The following is a 16,988-nucleotide window of genomic DNA, read 5'->3' on the forward strand; positions in this document are numbered from 1 at the left end:
GAAACAAAAAACATACAAAATTCACCAAAATTTGGACAACATTATTATAAGATTAGCATCTAAAAAATGGTTAATTAACAAATCGCTTTAATGAACGGACAGATTAATTAAAAAACCAAACTATTCCCACGATGTACAGATTATCAGGTAAACACGGAAATAAATCACTGAGGCTCATATAGAACGTATAAAAGCGTCAAACAATATACCACGAATCACCATTCTAAAATTCTACATGCAATGTTTTTCATGTTTTTGCTCCTCTTATTTTATATTGGAAAACCATGGATTTCAGCACTAAATATATATATATGTATTTATTTTATTTTATTTAAATTGAGATTATAAAATCGCAGGCTGTTTCCAAATAAATACCTAACATTTCTGGTACATATTTAACCCCCGCACTTAAAAAAATAAAAAATAAAAAGCTGCTTGAAATTGCTTTCACAAGAAATTATTCTGAAACAAATTGAATTATTTGGTCTATTTTGTCCAAATATTGAAAATGTAATTAATGAAACAAATTAAATTTCTTCGTGAGCTTCTTTCCTACTTTTTCTTTTTTTTTTTTTATACCAGTTGGCTCTGGAATTGGATTCTATCACACACTAAAACTTTTTAAATTCCTAAAGTAAAAAAATAAAAGATCGGTTTTCCCGTCGCATTTCACATAATATACATTTCGATGATTTCTCTGGCAAGCTTACCTCGTCCAGCGGGGAGACCTCGAGGGAATAACATTGTGTATCCAGACTTCTTATATACGGCGACGATTCGCAAATACAGCAATCTAGCCATCTATATTTGGGGAATATCACTAAAGGGACGCACCTGGGAATGTGCCGACGCGGCAGTCCCGCTGCTGTTGATCGCCGTCCGATTTGATGCGCTGGCAGTTAAGACGCAGACATATGGAGAATCGAAGCACATTCGAGAAGGCGACAAATTATATGTTACTAATGCGCGTTAAAACGGTTGGCGTGATGCAAAATGAGTTTATCGACGCTATTAAATCTCTAAAGGCTTTGGTGGGCTGAGTTACTGGGGGCCGGGGGGGCCACGATCTGAGCAAACAGACTGTATCACATAAAAAAAGTACAGTATTTGGTTAACCGCGCTCGTAGAGAGCTGCAGATGTATAGCCCTCAGGCACAACGCAGATATACGCGATAAATAATAGTAATATTATCCATAATAATAATAATATTAATATAAAAAGATTATTCTTCTCATCACACCGAGAGGCCGATATTAAAATGAGCTAATTTTCATATAATGAGAAATGCATCCTTTGCAGATAACCCTTTAACCCTTAAGATAACAAGGGGGTAAATACTGTAATGGCGCACAGGTGGAGAGGTGGCCAGTATGTGGCACCAAAGCCCACAATGAACTGGAAGCTACTGGTTTTAGTAACTGGAGGCAAACTTCCGAGCTGCTCGGTGAGAGCTTAATGATCTTGGCAGTAGACGTGGACGCTGGGCAGAGAGTTTTATACACGCCGGTCTGAAGTATGAAAGCAGGGGAGCGCCTGGCTTGGTAGCTCAGTGGAAAGATTATCACCATCTCTCCTGCTTGGCAATAACGCTTTCCAGATACAAAATACATAAATAAAACGACCCCCACGCGCGTCCCCATTTATCCCTGTCAGCCAGAGAGATTTAAAGAATATTTCATAAGAAGTAAATCGATGTAAAATGGCATTAGCATGTTTCCCTAGACTGGGGGAAGCAGTTTCCCTTTGCAACACTTACTTCCTGTTGGATCCTAACACCGCTTCCTGCTTGCTGCTCACTTAGGGAGTGCGTAAGGGCGATTACTTTGCACAGTTTACTGAAAAACAGCAAATAGTTTTTTGCCTATTGAGTGATGGTCTCCATATCACTTAGAGCATAGTGTTGACATGGAACAGATCACCAGTCGGAGAAGCCCGAGTGTTAGATTTCAGAAGCTCGTGTCCTGACTTAACCCACTTCCTGAAAAAGACATTTTAGATTCTAATGTAATGCATCATTTTCCATGTTTTTAATAAACACGTAAAAAAAAATCACAAATATATATATAAAAAAGTAAAAGATATCACCAGAAGAGTACAAACATAATATATTCATAAAGTCAAAATAAATGTAAATATGTTGCAATAAAATATCTATTTTTGTTATTTATAAAATACCAAAGACAGAGACAATCGAACATATTTAAGAAAAAAATAAAGTTTCTTAAGTTCCAACTTCAAGGTCAACAAGTACAATTAACACTTAAACCGATCTAATTCCGACTGCATGTTGGAGCCTATGTTTAGCAGATGTTAATTCGAACGCCCTTGACGAGTGACCCAACAGCACGGAGAAGCAAAACGCAAACCGGAAAAATTGAGAAAAAAAACCCCACGACACGACCACCAAGCCCATCCGCCGGCAGATCGGACCCCTTCACCCCATCTAGTCGGCCATCAAACCTTAATGAGTCCTTTGGTCTTCTTTTAGATTCAGGGTAACCGTTTTCCTGTCCTATTTGTGTTTAAATCCCCTAATGGAATTTTTAACAAATGTAGTTGGAAAAAAAAAAGTTGTCGATTCCGCAACAAAATTTGTTGGTAAAATCATAAACTAAAATAATATCTTTAATTCCTTCTCACATGGAATACTCGGCACCAGATGATCTCAGCGACGATTGTGGGGGCCGTCATTTATTTAAATCCTGATCTAACGGCATCTTAGAATTATAATATTGTGCATTATAATTTATTTCTTTCCTAGTCATAAAGGGAACAAATCTGAAAGCAAAATTAAAATTTGAACCCCTTATGGACAACGAGTTAAACCCATTAAATGACAATGCCTTGTGAGCCCGTACATGTACAATCTTTGTCGTGAAGGGGTTAATGAAACCAAAAATGTCACTAGTTACATATAAGAAAATCCATATATCCAAACACTGCTTGGTCTAGTGCCCAGTGGTGATTTTTGTTATTGCTTCCTAACAATTTAATTTAAAATTAGCTAATATTGTGAAAGTAAAGACTGAATAGCGCGGCGAATGGTGCGATGGGGTTGCATGTTCTAAACATCTTATCGTTTTTTTTCTGGGCGATTGCAGGCGAGATATTTTATACGTAGCAACTGTCAACACGCAGGCATCTGTTCCTCGGCAGCGGAAAACGATACCCTGAACGGAGCGTTAATAAATTTGGAGAAAACGTACACTGGAAATATTATGGAATTTCCTTCTCGTCCGCAGAAACATTCTATCGAGATTCAGTTCTGCTTGAAATCGCAGTTCTATATTGGGATCATCGACATAAAAACTTCACACAACAAAAATGGTTCCTCCATATGGCCGGGGGGTACCGGCCGTATCTCATATCATCCAGCGTTCGACGCGGGTGAAATTATAGCATCGACAAATTAGCAACCGAGGGCTCGTAATATTAATGCCCAAATAAAGGGGCCGATATTGCTGAATTAGCAGATGTTACGGTATAAATGCGATTAGGAATCAGAGAGCCTCTATCCTTCACTCGCTCTGCGTCTAGAGGTAAGTTAGTCCCACGGGGTCCGTGTCTCTTGAGGACCAGAAGACCAACAGCGCCAAAGTCTTTACATTTTTTTTTAAAAATTGTATTTATTTTTTAGGGTTTTTTTTTTTTTTTTTTTTACTTTTTTTTTTATTTAATTACATTTTTTTTTTTTTTTTTAAACAAAAATCCCAGTTTGGGAAATTCAAATTTAAAATTTGAATGATATTTTTTTTTTTGCAGGGAAATTAAGTTGGGGTAGGTAAAATAGTGTAATTTTAATATATTAAATATTCAAAGCTTAGATAGAAGACGATAATGTTTGAAGCGCCAAATCAGATCGAAGAATCGAATGATCGCCCCATTAAAAACCCATCCAAACGTAAAAATGTAAAATAGAAAGATGCGTAGATAAATTTTTTAGGTATATATGAAAGGGTTATTCTGGAACTCTAAACGTTTTGTGTTGGATTTCTGTGCAAAAAATGAATCTTTAAATTAAATTTTTTTTCAATCTTCAATTTTTTTTCAATCTTTAATTTCAGCTTTTCAAAAATATCCAGAAATGTAGTTTGAATTAGGTATATTTTTTTATATGTTATATTATACGCATGAAACGTGTTCGTCAGCAGCTGCGGCAGCTCTTTTCCCTTGGAGATCCAGCGAGATATCGGTGCGCTCAGGAACGCTAATAAAAATATTTAAGGATTAACACAATATTCATTCCAGCAACCGAGCCTTAGGCATTTTTATTTGGGGTTTTCAAATAATTAATTTTTACAACTGTCACCATTTTAATAAAATTAACACAACCTGTTTTTTTCCGCAGCTTTCTTCCTTTTTACATTTTTTCCACCTGGGAAGGATACTAAAGGTAAGTTGTCTGATGTATCCCACTAAAAAAAATGAATATCCTAAAAAACTGAATTTGTATTAATTTTCCATGGAACAAAAAAAGGATCTTTCTGTAAATTCAATATTATACGCTTAAATTACTATACATGTGACCCCAAAGTCCAGGACAATTTAACCGTTTGGGCCACAGTGGACTTAGAGAAAAATAATTTTAATTATTCTGAATGTGAAGAAGCTTTTCCGTGAGATCTTACTGTAGTAACATTTTGTAAATCTTGAATGTTTAACCTCTCTAATCAGCCATATGTTTTTAGGATCCATAGATTAACTTGCCGTGTAGTTTTATGGCAGCTCCGGGGTTAATCTCCGGGTTATTCTACTCATTTGCTCCTTTCTCTGCAGTAAAAACCAGCCATGGGGGACGGTGAGATGGCTGCATTTGGGGAGGCCGCCCAATTCCTCCGAAAATCGGAAAAGGAGAGGATTGAGGCCCAGAACCGACCGTTCGACGCCAAAACCTGCTACTTTGTGGTAGACCCAAAGCAGATGTATGTGAAGGGTGTCATTCAGAGCCGAGAGGGCGGAAAAGTCACCGTCAAGAAAGAAGACAACACCGTAAGGAAGGGGTTTTACAACAAAAAAGGGGGAAGAGTCGGCTTTCTAACTAGAGGCTGGAACTGACATCTAATAATCTTTGGTAATGTTTTGCAGACTGTAACAGTGAAGGACGATGAGGTTTTCCCCATGAACCCACCCAAGTATGATAAGATTGAAGACATGGCCATGATGACCCACCTGAACGAACCGTCCGTCCTGTATAACCTCAAAGAGCGTTACGCAGCCTGGATGATCTACGTAAGTTTAAGCTCCTGTGGAACCAATTTTGGCTTCTGTGTCGACAAAACGCAGAACTTCTCTAAGCAACTGCCCCGGGGCCAACATACAGGGTGGATTTATGCCTAATTACAGAAGACTTGTGTACGTGAATACAGGGTACACTACAATGGTTACGTTGCCATGCTGTCTGTTAAGCGTTAGGACATGAGGCACATGCTGTGTAGACAACCCAGCTTCATTTGCATGAATAGTATATTTGTTGATTATTATTTAAACTCATGTTGAGCCGTGTCATCTAGGAGAACGTTTCTCTGAACGTCCTATTAAGTGAGGTGGTTCTTCTTACTGTCCAACTATCCTCCTTATAGACCTATTCCGGGTTGTTCTGCGCCACCGTGAACCCCTACAAGTGGCTTCCCGTCTACAACCCGGAGGTGGTGAACGCTTACCGGGGCAAGAAGCGCCAGGAGGCTCCACCACACATCTTCTCCATCTCTGATAACGCCTATCAGGCCATGTTAACCGGTGAGCTTCTTCTGGACCTAACATTCTGGGCATATTTAATTTGTACTACTAAAAGGAAAAAATGCATAAGAAACATTGTTTGCTTATCTAATGTAATAACTAAAATAATATATATAGTCAAGTAAATACATAAATATAAGACATGCTCGAGAGACATCATTCTTTTTTTCCTTTTAAACAGATCGTGAGAATCAGTCCGTCCTGATTACGTAAGTGTAAACCTTTGACAATATCTGTAAATGTTACCAAATAGTTCCATAACGCAGAAATAGCCCTGATTTATTTTGAATGTATGGAAGCCTTCAAATAACTTGTATCCTTAAGGTGGGGCGCTGGTAATACAAGTAATCATCTAATTTCTTCCCTAGCGGAGAATCCGGGGCCGGAAAGACTGTGAACACGAAACGTGTCATCCAGTACTTTGCGACAATCGCAGCTACCGGAGACAAGAAGCAGAAAGAAGCCGAGAAGAGCAAGGTTGGTCTCCGAGACTTAAGCGCACCAGCAGAGCCCTAATGAATATCTTTCCATCATGGGTTATTATTCACTATAATGTCATATTGAGTGAAGGACAATCAAATCATCTGATCCCACCGGTTCATCCAAGCATTGTCACGGGCAGTTCAGCCTTTCAGCTGTGATATGTTTCCTCTAAGATCATAGTTCCACAAACAAACTTCAAAATATCATCTTTCTAGGGCACCCTGGAGGATCAAATCATCCAGGCCAACCCTCTGCTGGAGGCCTTCGGTAACGCCAAGACCGTGAGGAACGACAACTCGTCCCGCTTCGTAAGTTGGCTCCAACCGTCTGAATCAGACTGAGAACTCAGAGTGTTTCCTTTTGGAATACTTCAACGTAGGCAGCAGTAAGTGTTATTAATCACAAGTCATGGACTTTATTCATATTTTAAACCATAGGGTAAATTCATCAGGATCCACTTTGGAACCACCGGCAAACTGTCCTCTGCTGATATCGAAACATGTGAGTTTAATACGTAAGATTATGATGTAACCTGAAATATCACATGTCAAACATGTCAGTAATCCACATTCATTTGTTTAGATCTTCTGGAAAAATCTAGAGTAACATTCCAGTTATCAGCAGAGAGGAGCTACCACATCTTCTATCAGATCATGTCTAACAAGAAGCCGGAGCTGATCGGTAAGCACGCGTAGAAAAAGACCACTCTAAACGGAGCATTGTGCTGGCGGGACGCCAAGCTCAAGGAAACATCTAAAGATGACTATCCTTTTTTTAAAATTTCTTTAAACAGAACAGCTGCTGATTACAACCAACCCTTACGACTTCCCATTCATCAGCCAAGGTGAACTCACTGTGGCGAGCATTGATGACCAAGAGGAGCTGATAGCCACTGATGTAAGTCTTCGCTTACTCAGTTTTAGATACATTGTCCCTCAAACTGACCGTATATTCTGACTGGACACGTGCCTTCCATGCCATATGACGAAACATTGTGGTTTGCAGGAAGCCATTGACATCCTGGGGTTCAATTCAGATGAAAAAATTGGCATCTACAAGCTGACGGGCGCCGTCATGCACTACGGCAACATGAAGTTCAAGCAGAAGCAAAGAGAGGAGCAGGCTGAGCCCGACGGCACAGAAGGTGAGTCCACACACTATTCGCAGAATGGTCTTCAATAGATCAGCAATACATACAAAGTTAACCACGTGGGTTTGAGTTTTTGGCACTAGCCAAATATCACTTACTGAGAGAAGATGGTGGTTTCTTCCTTCAAGAGCACTGCTTACAATATTCTCAAACTGCTTGACAGTGGCTGACAAGATATCCTACCTGATGGGTCTGAACTCGGCCGACCTGCTCAAGGCCTTGTGCTACCCCAGAGTCAAAGTCGGGAATGAATTTGTGACCAAAGGTCAAACCGTGCAACAGGTAATCCCAACGCAACATCTCCCTCCCTTACTGAAATCTGCTCAGCCCAAACCTGCTTTCTGAGTCTGGCTTCTAATGAGCTCTGAATTATTATTAATTAAAAGGTAAACAACTCGGTTGGTGCCCTGGCCAAGTCTGTCTACGAGAAGATGTTCTTGTGGATGGTCATCCGTATCAACCAGCAGCTGGACACCAAGCAACCAAGACAACACTTCATCGGTGTCTTGGATATTGCCGGCTTTGAGATCTTCGACGTAAGTAACATCACAATAACAAAGAAATAACCCATAACCGACACAGAAGGTGTATAATGTGACATAAAATCTCTTATTTATCTGAACAATCTGGACTTTTCCAAAAACAGTTCAACAGCCTGGAACAGCTGTGCATCAACTTCACCAACGAGAAGCTGCAGCAGTTCTTCAACCACCACATGTTCGTCTTGGAACAAGAGGAATATAAGAAGGAAGGGATCGAGTGGGAGTTCATCGACTTCGGCATGGACTTGGCCGCCTGCATCGAGCTCATTGAGAAGGTACCGAATACATGTCAATACAAGTTGTAATTAGACATAAGAGAAAAATAGAAGCATTGGCTGTTACTGGAACCGTTTTATATTATGTTTCGTTTTGATGATATTCTGACGTATAGATATATAGCCAGCTTTCCAATTGTTTAACGTTTTCACTGTTTGCATGATAGCCAATGGGCATCTTCTCCATCCTTGAAGAGGAGTGCATGTTCCCCAAGGCAACAGACACTTCATTCACCAACAAACTCTATGACCAACATCTCGGCAAATCCAACAACTTCCAGAAGCCAAAACCAGGCAAAGGCAAGGCAGAGGCTCACTTCTCCCTCGTCCACTACGCCGGGACGGTGGATTACAACATCTCTGGGTGGCTCGACAAGAATAAGGACCCGCTGAATGAAACCGTCATTGGGCTCTACCAGAAGTCTTCTGTGAAGCTTCTGTCATTCCTTTATTCTGCATATTCTGCAACAGACGCAGGTACTAAATCATTGTTACAAAAAACTGTCTGCGCTTCTTACCCTAATAAAGTTGGCAACAAATATATAAAAATAATATAAATGAGAGGTTTTGGTTATATGAATTGGCCAATGTATACATTGTACAGCCAATACACTGTTTCTTGCTGCATGCTTACACCTGTTTGGTAGGCCTCGTATTATACATTTGTATTATTTGAGCCTGTGACTAGCTTAGCGCACCGACATTTTTTCTTTTCCCTGTTTGCACATATTTGAGGTTGTTGGCTCCTCATCAGTCTGGTTGCAGCTGGCTGTCCAGGGGTTAATAGGGAGGAGGTTTAATTGCACCTCCCCCAACACATTAATAAGGTTTTGGTAGCCGTATAAACTGCTTTGTGTGCCCCCTATGTAGGAGGTGAGAGTAGGTTCTCACCCTATTGAGAGTGCGCCTTGACGTGGCGGGTGAGCTTAATTATGCTTTGGCCAATTCATATAACCAAAACCTCTCATTTATATTATGTTTATATATTTGTTGCCAACTTTATTAGGGTAAGAAGCGCAGACAGTTTTTGTTTTTTGTATACATTGTACAGCCAATTCACTGTTTTTGCAGCATGCTTACACCTGTTTGGTAGGCCTCATATTATAAATTTGTATTATTTGAGCCTGAGACTAGCTTAGCGCACCGACATTTTTTCTTTTTTTTCTTTTCACTAAATCATTGTTAAGAGATGATGTAAAAACATAATTAATATACCTGCCTCCCCATCATATTCATTCAATGAGGTTATTGCCACTGCTTTAAACATTTACTCTGTTGTAGATTCTGGTGGCAAGAAGGGTGGCAAGAAGAAGGGTTCCTCTTTCCAGACCGTGTCTGCTCTTTTCAGGGTAAAAAAAACCTGTTCTGAGAGAATTCTACTCCTCATTTTAAGTTCATGTTGCTATTAGGTGAAGGTGACATCTTCTGTATTTACATCTTACAGGAGAATCTGAACAAACTGATGAGCAACCTGAGGAGCACTCACCCTCACTTTGTACGTTGTCTGATTCCCAATGAGACGAAGACCCCCGGTGAGTTACGACGACCATTTTTTTAAATTGAGGAAAGGTATCCATGGAATGGTCTAAGGTACTGATCACTATTATGACTGTTGATATATTTCTATTTAGGTATCATGGATCACTACCTGGTCATGCATCAGCTCAGGTGTAACGGGGTGCTGGAGGGCATCAGGATTTGCAGGAAAGGATTCCCCAGCAGGATCCTCTACGGTGACTTCAAACAGCGGTATGGGTCATTCCTTCATATAACCGATGTATTATTTATATTGTAGCAGTCTTGTGACTCATGTTACACCAAGGATTATATCAAATTAATCTTGGTTCCTCTACAGTTACAAGATCCTTAATGCCAGCGCTATCCCCGATGGTCAGTTCATTGATAGCAAGAAGGCTTCAGAGAAACTTCTGGGTTCTATTGATGTTGACCATACTCAGTACAAATTCGGTCACACTAAGGTAAGGCACGAGATTTACAAAATAGAAATATTATTTATAACTTGCTTACTAAATTATGTACTGACTGTGAAGAGATTCTTATTAATATTACAAAGCACATCACAGAATTACTGACAAAAATCTACAACAAACATTTTACCATTATTTCTAAAAAGGTCTTCTTCAAAGCCGGTCTTTTGGGTACCCTTGAGGAGATGCGAGATGAGAAGTTAGCTCAGCTGATCACTCGCACTCAGGCTATGTGCCGTGGGTTCCTGATGAGAGTGGAGTTCAAAAAGATGATGGAGAGGAGGTACTTTTCTTATGAGATGAATATCACATAGAAACACATCTAGGAGAGAATGCTGAATAAACTTTGATTTCATTTTCCAGGGAGTCCGTCTTCTGCATTCAGTACAACGTCCGCGCCTTCATGAACGTCAAGCACTGGCCATGGATGAAGCTCTACTTCAAGATCAAGCCTCTCCTGAAGAGCGCCGAGTCCGAGAAGGAGATGCAAAACATGAAGGAAGAGTTTGAGAAGACAAAAGAGCTTCTGGCAAAGTCAGAAGCTAAAAGGAAGGAGCTTGAGGAGAAAATGGTCTCCGTTCTTCAAGAGAAGAATGACCTACAGCTTCAAGTTACATCTGTGAGTTTGTTATCATGAGTAGATAATATTCCCCAACTGCTTTTTTTAAATAAATGTATACTATAATTTAGAAAAGTGCTGGAGACAGGTCCATTTCTCCATAAATGCTCCAATGACAGGCAGATTGCTATTAAATTCATCAGCCGAAAGTATCATTAAAAATAAGCAAAAAATAGTTACAGGAAAAACTTCAGCATAACGATTGTCCATTTACTTGTTGACTGCGCCATTCTTTTGGACAAACCTATAGTAATTCTGTAAATAAAATGTCTGCAGGAATCAGAAAATTTGTCAGATGCTGAAGAAAGATGCGAAGGCCTCATCAAAGCCAAGATTCAGCTTGAAGCAAAAGTCAAAGAGATCAATGAGAGGCTTGAAGAAGAAGAGGAATCCAACGCCGAGCTGACGGCTAAGAAGAGGAAACTGGAGGACGAATGTTCTGAACTGAAGAAAGACATCGACGACCTTGAGTTGACTTTGGCCAAGGTTGAGAAGGAGAAACACGCCACAGAGAACAAAGTAATGCATCTTCCTGGTTACATCTTAATATGCTAGATTCAAGGATCATTGTTTTATGTAATATAATATTTTAGGTTAAATTAATCTAAATGTCTTCTAACGTAGGTGAAAAATCTAACAGAAGAAATGGCTGTTTTGGACGAGAGCATCGCCAAACTGACCAAGGAGAAGAAAGCCCTTCAGGAAGCCCACCAGCAGACCTTGGATGACCTGCAAGCTGAAGAAGACAAAGTCAACACTCTCACCAAAGCCAAAACCAAGCTGGAGCAACAAGTGGATGATGTACGTACTTACATTGCAATATTCTAAACGGAATGTCCCAATTCTGCTGTATGATGCCACATGAGGAGTGTTCAGGTGGACAAAAGATCAAATCTAAGTCTTCTCTTTTGTATTTTAGCCTCACTGTAAATGCGGAAAATATAGGTGGTATGTGCAACCGTTAATGCATTAAATGTTCAATCTTCCAACAGCTGGAGGGTTCTCTCGAGCAAGAGAAGAAGCTTCGCATGGATTTAGAGAGAGCCAAGAGGAAGCTGGAGGGTGATCTGAAGCTGGCCCAGGAGTCTACTATGGACTTGGAAAACGACAAACAGCAACTGGATGAAAAAGTCAAAAAGTAAGAAAAGACCTTTATGTGCAGTGAATGCATAGAGACCACATGAGGCTCTTATGGTCAGAAAACAGGTGTCAAACGCCGTACATATATCCGAGTATAAATAAGGACATTATATGTAATAACTTCTTATTAAACAGGAAGGAATTTGAAGTCAACCAACTGCAAAGCAAGATTGAAGATGAACAAGCTGCCACTGCTCAGCTGCACAAGAAAATCAAAGAGCTTCAGGTTAAAAGCTTACAATGTTTATGGTAGATTTATAAATGATTTAGGACATCTATTAATCAGATTATTATGCATTTAGGCCCGTATCGAGGAACTGGAAGAGGAAATCGAGGCGGAACGGGCAGCGAGAGCCAAGGCCGAGAAACAGCGCTCAGACCTCTCCAGGGAGCTCGAGGAGATCAGCGAGCGTCTGGAGGAAGCCGGTGGAGCAACCTCTGCTCAGATCGAGATGAACAAGAAGCGCGAGGCCGAGTTCCAGAAAATGCGCCGTGATCTGGAAGAGGCCACCCTACAACACGAAGCCACAGCGGCCGCTCTCCGAAAGAAGCATGCCGACAGCTCGGCGGAACTCGGAGAACAGATCGATAACCTCCAGCGTGTGAAGCAGAAGCTGGAAAAGGAGAAGAGCGAGCTGAAGATGGAGATCGACGACCTGGCCAGCAACATGGAGTCTGTTTCCAAAGCCAGAGTGCGTAAAAATGACATAGAACAGATCAATTATCCTTCAACCCAGAAAAAGGCTAGTCCAAACTACTGACCTGTTTTTTTTTTTTTACTGTTCAATAGTCAAATTTTGAGAAAATGTGCAGAGCACTAGAGGACCAATACAATGAAGTGAAGACTAAGGAGGATGAGCACATTCGAGTCATTAACGACTTAAATGCTCAGAAAGCGCGTCTTCAAACAGAAAACGGTAATTGCTGTACTGCGCGTAATTCTATGGCGGTTGATGCATACCGGAGAGCGAATTAAATACTTTACTGTATTTTTTTTTTTTTTTTTTTTAGGTGAATACTCCCGGCAGCTGGAGGAAAAGGAATCTTTAATTTCTCAGCTTTCCAGAGGAAAACAGGCGTTCACTCAACAAACAGAGGAGCTGAAACGGCTCCTGGAAGAGGAAGTAAAGGTATTTTCAATTAGACAAAGACCACACACTAAATGACAACCATATAAGCAAAGATAATATTTTTCCCTATCATTGTTGAAATACTAATGCTAAATCAATGAATATTCATGAAGATAGTTCTAATGGTGCTATCACCCGCTAGGCCAAGAACGCCCTCGCTCATGGTCTCCAATCTGCCCGCCACGACTGCGATCTGCTCAGGGAGCAATATGAGGAGGAGCAGGAAGCCAAGGCCGAGCTCCAGAGAGCCCTGTCCAAGGCCAATGGAGAAGTCGCCCAATGGAGGACGAAATACGAGACGGACGCTATTCAGCGCACAGAGGAACTGGAGGAAGCCAAGTATGTGTACCATAAAAATCTAGGTTTGGATCTAATTGCTTAATCTAGTTGGTTTGCTTCCTCTTATTAGACCAGAAATTTCTGTACTGCCGCCCAAGGACATACTGTATATTGAGAAGAACTATAGCTTGTGATTATATCATGAGATTACCTCCTGTCCTTTAATATAACAGGAAGAAACTTGCCCAGCGCCTCCAGGACGCCGAAGAACAAATTGAGGCCGTCAACTCCAAGTGTGCGTCTCTGGAGAAGACAAAACAGAGGCTCCAAGGAGAGGTGGAAGATCTGATGGTGGACGTAGAGCGCTCTAACTCTGCCTGCGCGGCCCTCGATAAGAAACAGAGGAACTTTGACAAGGTTTGTCCGTAACACAAACACATAACCGTGAGTTAGTCAGGAACAAACGTGAGGTAGAGGGTGTCCTTAAAAGTTCCGTAATATAGATATTTTTTATGTAAAATCCCACTGACGCAAGGCACATGTGTATTCCTCATGGGCTTATTCCAGTTGTGCTGATCATGGGTTTTGTTGCTCAGGTCCTGGCTGAATGGAAGCAGAAGTACGAGGAAGCTCAGGCGGAGCTGGAGGCCTCTCTGAAGGAGGCTCGGGCTCTGGGCACCGAGGTCTTCAAGATGAAGAACTCCTATGAAGAAGCCTTGGATCATCTGGAGACTATCAAGAGAGAAAATAAGAACCTGCAACGTAAGTTTGGGAAAGATTAGCTAATGAGCTGTCTGCCTTTTTTTCAGGAACCACTTACTACCCATACTGCAGCTTGCATTGCAGCCTTAGAGAAGATCTAAAGGAAGATCATCTGCATTTTTACAATTTCATAATCCGTCTTTCATTTGTGTTCCAGATGAGATTTCTGACCTGACCGAACAAATTTCTGAGACAGGCAAAGCCATTCATGAAATTGAGAAGTCTAAGAAGCAGGTGGAACAGGAGAAATCTGATCTCCAGTCAGCCCTGGAAGAGGCAGAGGTAAGTGTAGCATTAAAAATGGTGAAGACACAAAAAGCACAGAATTATCCGGTATTTCTAAATATCAATATCCATCAAGGGCTCTCTGGAACACGAAGAGGCCAAGATCCTTCGTATCCAACTTGAGTTAAATCAAATCAAGTCTGAAGTGGACAGAAAAATTGCAGAGAAAGATGAAGAGATTGAACAGCTGAAGAGGAACAGTCAGAGGGCTCTGGAGTCCATGCAGAGTTCTCTGGATGCCGAGATTAGGAGCAGGAATGATGCCCTCAGGCTAAAGAAGAAGATGGAGGGAGATCTTAACGAAATGGAGATCCAGCTCAGCCATGCCAACCGTCAGGCCGCAGAAGCCCAGAAGCAGCTCAGAAACGTGCAAGGACAACTTAAGGTATTCTGGCAGAAAACACCTCACGTTGTAGCGCCTTATATCTAAACTGGTTTGATGACTTCATGACTTTTGTTGAATGCAGGATGCCCAACTGCACCTGGACGATTCTCAAAGGGCAAACGATGACCTGAAGGAACAGCTGGCCATCGTTGAAAGACGCAACAATCTCATGACTGCAGAAATCGAGGAGATTAGGTCTGCCCTGGAACAGACGGAGCGTTCTCGGAAGGTGGCAGAACACGAGCTTCTGGACGCCTCTGAACGCGTCCAACTTCTCCACTCCCAGGTGAGCGTCGCTCGATTGCATAGTCATGAATTACTATTAAAAAAAATAGTTTTGAGCCCTAAACAATTCTATTTTTTATTTTGTTTTAACCAAACAGAATACCAGCCTAATAAACACCAAAAAGAAGATTGAGTCTGATATAGCTCAACTTCAAAATGAGGTAGAAGAGGCTGTCCAGGAGGCAAGGAACGCAGATGAAAAAGCCAAGAAGGCAATTACAGATGTAAGTACAGCTTTTCTTTTAATCAAACGATATTAAATGTCTATTCAAAGAAGAGTTTAAATCCATAGATTTATATCTAGAACAAAACTATTTTCCTAATTTCTAACTATTCACTCAAAAAAAATGCTCTGTAGAATGTCTAATGGATTTTCTGGTGACTGTTTCATATACCAGGCTGCCATGATGGCCGAGGAGCTGAAGAAGGAGCAGGACACCAGCGCTCACCTCGAGAGGATGAAGAAGAACCTGGATCAGACCGTGAAGGATCTCCAGCACCGGCTGGATGAGGCCGAGCAGCTGGCGCTGAAAGGAGGCAAGAAACAGCTCCAGAAACTGGAGGCCAGGGTATGGATCAAATTTGTGGCTTATAAAACGTGGAATGTAGAAAAATAGTAAAATGGCTACTGAAGCTCGCGAATTGTATCAGATACTAGATTTTTTATTATCCTAGGTGCGTGAATTGGAAAATGAGCTTGAAGCTGAACAGAAGAGAGGCTCTGAAGCCATCAAGGGCGTGAGAAAGTATGAGAGAAGAGTCAAAGAACTGACCTACCAGGTACATAAGATCCAGCCTTCCATACATACACAACGCCTTTAGAAGCAATTGATCTGCCCTTGAACACTCACATGTTCTAATTTATTTCTTACAGTCTGAAGAAGACAAGAAGAACGTGTTTAGGTTGCAAGACTTAGTGGACAAATTGCAACTGAAGGTGAAGGCTTACAAGAGGCAGGCAGAGGAGTCGGTAAGTATCATATTTTGAGGTCTATTAACCCATTATTTATCTATTGCTTGGGAGATTAAGGCTCATATCGACATGAATGCCGTCAATCGTTCTGCTCTCCCCACTATCTCCTAGGAGGAACAAGCTAATGTCCACATGTCCAGATTCAGAAAGACTCAACATGAGCTGGAAGAGGCAGAGGAACGCGCGGATATCGCAGAATCGCAGGTCAACAAGCTGAGAGCCAAGAGCCGGGACATCGGCAAGGTGAGATGCTTTGTCTCGGATGTCTCCGATGGCTAACCCCAAACATCTGTCTATTTAATGCTTCTACCAGTCTCTGTAGGCTGGGGAGAGAGTGCAAACACCAAATGTTGTGTCGGATTTATTTTAACTCTATTTTTTATTTGTTTTTTCACTTTCAGAAAGTAGAAGAGTGAAGCGGATCGAGGTGGAGAGATTTACAAAGGATGTTCATAAAATATGTCCTGCTTTGTAAATAGGGAACACGCCATGTGGCATCCTAGGCTCTAGACGCAAATAAATTTCTAGCAGACGGTGTCCTTGGTGTCATGTCTTTTCTTCCAGTTTCTAAAGGGGTTCTAAGGGTTAGCACGCGGGGTAACATGGCTGCCCTCTGAGCACATGGGTGTTTAAAGTATCTGCACAAGGTTAAAGCCATCAGCAAGTCAAAAATCTGTTTCACTAAGAGCCTGTGGGGAATGTGAGCGTGATCAGGAGACTTCTCACGTGTTGGCGTGTGATCAGGAGACTTCTCACGTGTTGGCGTGTGATCAGGAGACTTCTCACATGTTGGTGTGTGATCAGGAGACTTCTCACGTGTTGGTGTGTGTGATCAGGAGACTTCTCACGTGTTGGTGTGTGATCAGGAGACTTCTCACATGTTGGTGTGTGATCAGGAGACTTCTCACGTGTTGGCGTGTGATCAGGAGACTTCTCATGTGTTGGCGTGTGATCA

The 16,988-nt window shown here is 41.3% G+C and overlaps 1 protein-coding gene across 1 annotated transcript; it reads left to right on the forward strand.

Annotated features, from left to right (window-relative positions):
- The first annotated feature begins 4,781 nt into the window (after nt 1–4,781).
- Nucleotides 4,782–16,570, forward strand: LOC128471198 (myosin-1B-like). The gene is made up of 39 exons (XM_053453075.1): nt 4,782–4,990; nt 5,087–5,230; nt 5,581–5,737; nt 5,919–5,946; nt 6,106–6,214; nt 6,436–6,528; nt 6,658–6,721; nt 6,803–6,901; nt 7,014–7,117; nt 7,226–7,364; nt 7,534–7,652; nt 7,757–7,906; nt 8,017–8,187; nt 8,355–8,664; nt 9,469–9,536; nt 9,632–9,719; nt 9,819–9,936; nt 10,043–10,166; nt 10,322–10,458; nt 10,539–10,794; nt 11,071–11,313; nt 11,419–11,595; nt 11,787–11,932; nt 12,070–12,160; nt 12,237–12,626; nt 12,725–12,851; nt 12,946–13,064; nt 13,207–13,403; nt 13,577–13,760; nt 13,940–14,105; nt 14,263–14,387; nt 14,467–14,775; nt 14,858–15,061; nt 15,159–15,284; nt 15,459–15,629; nt 15,736–15,840; nt 15,935–16,030; nt 16,145–16,276; nt 16,435–16,570. The coding sequence occupies exons 1-39, from the start codon at nt 4,790–4,792 to the stop codon at nt 16,447–16,449; spliced, it is 5,802 nt and encodes a 1,933-aa protein (XP_053309050.1). The 5' UTR covers nt 4,782–4,789; the 3' UTR covers nt 16,450–16,570.
- The last annotated feature ends 418 nt before the right edge of the window (nt 16,571–16,988 follow it).

Source organism: Spea bombifrons, chromosome 13 (assembly GCF_027358695.1).
Source record: "Spea bombifrons isolate aSpeBom1 chromosome 13, aSpeBom1.2.pri, whole genome shotgun sequence".
Classification (NCBI taxonomy): domain Eukaryota; kingdom Metazoa; phylum Chordata; class Amphibia; order Anura; family Pelobatidae; genus Spea; species Spea bombifrons.

What these genes read in the sequence shown, in the direction of transcription:
- LOC128471198 (XM_053453075.1), top strand. Translation starts at nt 4,790, where the DNA reads ATGGGGGACGGTGAGATGGCTGCATTTGGGGAGGCCGCCCAATTCCTC. An exon ending in AAGGTCAAACCGTGCAACAG is followed by an intron (nt 7,653 to 7,756) that starts GTAATCCCAACG and finishes ATTAATTAAAAG; the next exon opens with GTAAACAACTCGGTTGGTGC. An exon ending in CTGGATGAAAAAGTCAAAAA is followed by an intron (nt 11,933 to 12,069) that starts GTAAGAAAAGAC and finishes CTTATTAAACAG; the next exon opens with GAAGGAATTTGAAGTCAACC.